General features: G+C 24.8%; 1 protein-coding gene across 1 annotated transcript in view; it reads left to right on the plus strand.

Moving 5' to 3' along the window:
* Positions 1-1,485: 1,485 nt before the first annotated feature.
* LOC117173138 (translin-associated protein X) overlaps positions 1,486-6,034 on the plus strand; it is a 9,917-nt gene continuing 5,368 nt past the window's right edge. The window contains exon 1 of the mRNA XM_033361536.1: positions 1,486-1,712. Coding sequence (XP_033217427.1) covers positions 1,697-1,712 — 16 coding nt within the window. The 5' untranslated portion in view covers positions 1,486-1,696. The remainder of the gene's footprint in view (positions 1,713-6,034) is intronic.

Raw genomic sequence — 6,034 nt, forward strand, 5'->3', positions numbered from 1 at the left:
TGACCATAACTGTCTGACCAAGGAAAGAAGGGAATGAAAATTGGTTTCTGTTATATATTTTATTAGTTGTTAAATTACTAAGGGCTTGAATGTACTATGAGATTTTTAAGTGAAACTATCACGGAACTCACCAGAGATCCGAGAAGTTTCTTATTTTATTAGTGTTCCTTATAAAAAACGATGGGAAATCATTTCAGTTTTCGTTGATGGAATATTTATTTTAGCGTCATGGTGCCTTCTTTCCTTAGAAAAACTAATTAAATAACTTTTTTATGACTGACTGTCAGTTTCTTTAAAGCAACAACCTTTTATTAAAAGAAGTACATTTTCCAGAGACAGATTCTTAAGAGGGTTAAATTTTATACTTGTGAAAACTTTAGACAAAATACAATATAAATTAAAAATGTTTCTCAGAAAATCTGTCTCATCTATAGGAACGATTAAGTAAGGTCTTATGTGCTAACTTACTCTAAGTGCATTCATTTACCCAAGAAAAGAAACAGGCTTTCTGGTTCTTTTCTCGGCTTGTCTCACGCCTGTCTCGTTTTTGCCAATAGAAATATAAGAGAGTTTGAGAACAATAATAAAAATTGCGAAATATAATTTTAAATTTAGCGATTAGGCCGTTATGGTGAGGCGGTGTTCTTCTTTACCATGCAAAAAGGGTTGAGTTCTACATGATCCCATAACTAGATGAGCGCGGGATACGTGATCATCACACAACGCAGTCAGTGTCGCCCCCAATCTTGGGAACTTTTTTAACTGCGCTTGCGTCGCGCCGTCAACCCGATTAGTCACTGTTAGCGCGCTGATTTTGAATTATATAAATATACAGATTTAATATTTATAATAAATAATTATTAAGAAATGCCCAAATATAATTTTTATAATCTTAAAATAAGATTGTGGAGAGACAGAGACAAAAAAAATCGATTTTAATGAAAAAGAGGTTATGAATTCTGCGATCAGAGAAATACATCATTTTTGTTTGTGCCAATGATTAACCTCGTCTCTGTCGACTTTAAAATTAAATTTTTGTTTATTTCCAACAATTTTACTTGAAATAAAAGCACTAAAATTTCCAAATTGAATTAGGAATAATTAATTACTGCACTGATAATAAAATTATACTTATACTATTGTAACTAATATTTTTTGCTTGAAATTGAATCTTTTTATTACCTTTTTTAAATATGTTGAAACATTTAAAATTCTAAATTAAAGAAAAAATATTTTATTCTGTAGTCAGAATTAATTACGTTTTTGCATGAAAAATGCATTATTTTTTCATCTGCTACTCAAAAATTCTAATTTAGGATCGAGAAATTACTTTGGATGCATTTTCCAATTATTATTTATCATAAATATTAAATCTGAATAATTATGTCATTCAAAATCAACGCGCTAACAGTGACCAATCGGGTGGTCGCCGCGACGCAAGCGCAGTTTAAAAAGTTCTTAAGATTGGGCACACTGTTGCAGTTTTAATTCTAACCTTCAAATCCGGCAAGCAGTTATCCAAATGTCAACAAGCCGCATATAAATAATTGATTTCCAGTAAAAAAATAATAAAAATATAGAAATACGAGTTATCACAGTTAAACGGTTTCAATTCCGGGACCGTAAACTCGAATTTTTGCGTGTGTATAAACCTAATTAATCATTTGTTTGAAGATTTTCACTTTAACAAGAGGATATGGCTCAAGGACGAGGTTTGTTCAATTTTCTTTTATTGTATCTATTTGGTATAAAAATGAAACGTCAGAAATATTATTATCAATTGAGAGATAATATTTTATATTTAAGGTAATTAAAGTTGAAAGTTTTGACTATTTGTCTTATTAAAGTCTTAATTTTTTCCAGAAATACAAAATGCTTTGTATTTTTTTCTTTGTTCTAACTTTTAAGACAGAAAAATGGTGTTTTAAAGTGTTTCATCACTTTTCAATCAAAATAATAAGTAAAACAAAATTCTTCCGTAGAAAATGAAATAAAATTATGAATAAAAAAAAAACAGTCGCATTAACAAACAAATAGATAAAGTTTATATTAAAAGATAAAAGCTTTCCAATAAATAGTTAAATATTTAACCAAGAAAGCTGAATTTTCTACCATAAAAAATTCATTTTAAATCCAAAAGGATGATTTTTTAACAACATAGTTGAATTTTTGACAGAAAATATTAAATTTCAATGTAATATTTAAGTTTTCAAAACAAAAAGACAAGTTTTTTAGAAGACAGATGAATTTTTCTCAAAAAAGTGGATTTCAAACCAAGAAAGATGATTTTTTTGACATGAAAGATTAATTTTCAACAAAAAAGTAAAGTTTTGAAGCTAAATAGTCGATTTAGTTAGAAAATAATGGATTTTTAAATCTGAAAAGATTCATTTTTTAACAAAAAAAGGGTAATTCTCAATTTAAAAAGATGAATTTTCAACAAGATAGTTCAATTTTTAACCAAAAAGTTGAATTTTCAACAAACAAGATTAATTTTCTACACAAAAAGACGTCTTCGTAACAAAATGTATGAATTTGATACCAAATATTTGAATTTTTAACTTTTACAATATACAGGACAAAGTTGAAACAAGAAATTGAATATGTAGTTACATTTTCAGATAAAAGCTCTGATAAAAAATGTAATTTTCTACCAAATTGGAGAATTTTTAAGGCAAAAAAATTATTTTTTTTACAAAACAGCTGAATCTTTAATATAACAGTTAATTTAAAAGCAACTAGTTGAATTCTCAACTATAATTATGATTCTTTAGTAAAAAAAAATAAAGTTTTTTATAAAAATTTTCAAGTGTAAATAAAATAATCGACTTTTCAATAAAAAGATGAATTCTCAACTCATTGCATTAAAAAAAGTTTTATCCAAAAATGGAATAGTTTAATTGTCAATTCAAAATATTTATTTTCAACCCAAGTGAAAAAAATGAACTTTTGAGAAAGTAGTCGTTTTTTTGAATAAAAAAGATGACTTTTTAAACCAATTAGAATAATTAAAAAAAAAATATAACAGTAGCCTTTTCAATATTCAAAAATGAACTTTTACCCAAAAAAAGTAGTTTATGTAAAGTACCGCCAGAACAGTTTTTCTTTTAGGAATACTACACCAGAAAGCGTTAAAATTTTTAATTTCAGAGAGACCACCATCTTTCCAACTTTAAAACATAGATATTTTCATATTTTTGAAAAGGTTTCAATTTAATTGAAATTTTTATAAATTTTTAATTGATCTAAATTCACTTCAATTTTACTGAAATCAATAGAACTTTTTAGGTATAAAAACAAAATTTCGAAGTTTTTCGAACCTAACTTAAATTATTTTATTTTCAAAAGGACATTAATAAATAATAAATTAACATTTTTTAAATTGAATATTGTGTCATTCCTTTCATAAAAGTTTCTGTATTAATAATGTTACAAGATTTTGGTTTTCAAGTAGTAAAGATCAAGGGAAATGAAAAATTATTAAATTTTGAAAATTGAGTTTTGCGAACGCCCTTTATTTAAAGTACAATAAACTACAACAATATTTTAAAATTCACACAATTCGTTCAAATAATATACAAAAATTCTAATTTTCCTGTAATTTTGCTTAAAATTTATTGTATTTATTCGTATTTCCCTGTAAAAATGCTTCATTTTTTCATACTTATTTGTAAAAAAAATGAAATTGGATTTTTTAAAATTAGTTTTTGTGCAATTTTGTAGAACAAAAAAAACTACGGAATTGAGATTTGTAAGTGTCGAAAATGGTTTTTTATATTTTTTCTGGAGTCTTTTGATGAGATTTTTAAACATTTGTTGCAATTATTTGGAATTCGTTCTGCATTCTTATTAATTTATATTAAATTCTTTTAACTCATTTTAATTTCTTCTAAATCCACTCAATTTGACTAAATTCAGTGAATTTTTAAAATCGTTTAATTCATCTTGAAGTTTTTTAAACTCACCTTAAATTCTTAAGCATTTCATCAAATTCTCTTTAATTTTTCTAAGCTCATTTCAAATTTACTCAATTCAATGCACTTTTTCATATTTATGAATTGTTTTGAATTCACTTTTTTTAAAATTCATTTTAATTTTTTATGAATTTCATCAAATTCTTCCCGTTTACCTTATTCTCTAAATTAATTCAAATTTTACGCGAAATAAATTGATTTGTTCGATTTAAAAAATTTTTTCCAATTCATTTGAATTCTTTTTAATTTGACTTGAATTGTTTTGTAGTCATGGGTCACTTTTTTATAAGAACTTAGTAGGGTTTCAAAGTTTTGAAATTGTTTTTTGAAATTCGCCCTTAATTCTGACTAATTTATTCTGAATTCTTTTAAATTCTTTGGAATTTTCTTCGATTTTTTTAATTCATTTAGATGCTTTTAAATTTACTTGAATTCTTTTAAATATACTCAATTCTAATAAATTCAACGGATTTTTTTTAATTTTTAAAAGTTCTTATTTAATTGATCCTGCTATCTTTTAACTTCACTTTGGGTTCTTAGGCATTTCATTCGATTCTTTTGAATTTAAAAAAAAAATTTAGTTTATTTCAAGGTTATTGAATTCAATGGAAATTTTTCATAGTTGAAATTGTTTTTAATTCACTTTAATTCTTGTTTTTTAATTCACCTTGAATTTTTATGAATTTCATCTCATTCTTCTCGTTTACCTTAAAAGCTTCAAAAATTATTCCAATTTTACGCAAATCAATAGAATTTTTTTATGTTTAAAATTGTTTCAATGCATCTTAATTCTTATGAATTCCATTTAAATTGTTTTTTAGTCATTAATATATTTTTTTATAAGAAATTAGTAGGTTTTCAATGATTTGAAGAGATTTTAAATTATTTTTTGGAATTCATACGAAATTCTTAATAATTTATTCTGAATTTTTTCAAATTCTTTAGAATTTTCTGAGATTATTTTAATTCATTTAAATTCTTTAAAATTTAGTAAATTCTATTAAATCAAATGGATTTATTTGTAGTTTGTAAAAGTTTCTATTTAATTGATCCTAAAGCCTTTAAACCTCACTTTGAATTCTTAGGCATTTTCTCAAATTCTTTTGAATTGCTTACAATTTGTTGAAGCTTTTCATATTTTTTAATCGTTAATAATTCATCTAATTATTTTTTTTTAATTGATCATAAATTTTTATGAATTTCGTGACATTCTTCTCGTTTGCCTTAAATTCCTCTAAATTTATTTTAATATTACGGAAATAAATCGAATTTTATTATTCAAAAATGTTTTCAATGAATTTGCATTCTTACGAATTTCATTTAAATTACTTTGTAGCTATTAATCACTTTTTGTCAGAAATTAGTAGGGTTTCAATGATTTTAAGATTTCTGAACTCATTTTTTGGAATTCATACGAAATTCTTTATAATTCAATCTGGATTCTTTTAAATTCTTTGGAGTTTTCATGGGCTTTTTAAATTTTTTTCATTTACTTGCATCCTTTTAAATTTACTCAATTCTATTAAATTCAACTGATTTTTTTTATTGGTTAAAAGTTCTTATTTGAGTCTGATATCTTTTAACCTCACTTTGGATTCTTAGGCATTGAATTCCTTTGAATTTGTTAAGCTCATTTTAGAGTTACTGCATTCAATGATGATTTTGCATATTTTAAATTGTTTTTAATTCACTTTTAATTCTTTTTTTAAATTCACCTTGAATTTTTATGAATGTCGTCACATTTTTCTCGTTTACTTTAAATTTCTCTAAATTTATTATAATTTTACGGAAATCAATGGAATTTTTTTTATTCAAAATTTTTTTTCAGTGCATTTGAATTTTTAGGAATTTCACTTAAATTTTTTTGCAGCCATTAATCACTTTTTTAAAAGAAATTAGTAGGGTTTTAATGATTTGAAGAGATTTAAAATAATTTGTTGTTAATCACCCTGAATTCTTACGAGGGTGGATTGATAAGTTTCCGGCCTGACCTAGAGATGGCGCCACTAGGCCTACCTTGAGGTGGCGTTCTATAGTACCATCCTTAGATAGCTTGTAGC

Source organism: Belonocnema kinseyi, chromosome 5 (assembly GCF_010883055.1).
Source record: "Belonocnema kinseyi isolate 2016_QV_RU_SX_M_011 chromosome 5, B_treatae_v1, whole genome shotgun sequence".
NCBI lineage: Eukaryota > Metazoa > Arthropoda > Insecta > Hymenoptera > Cynipidae > Belonocnema > Belonocnema kinseyi.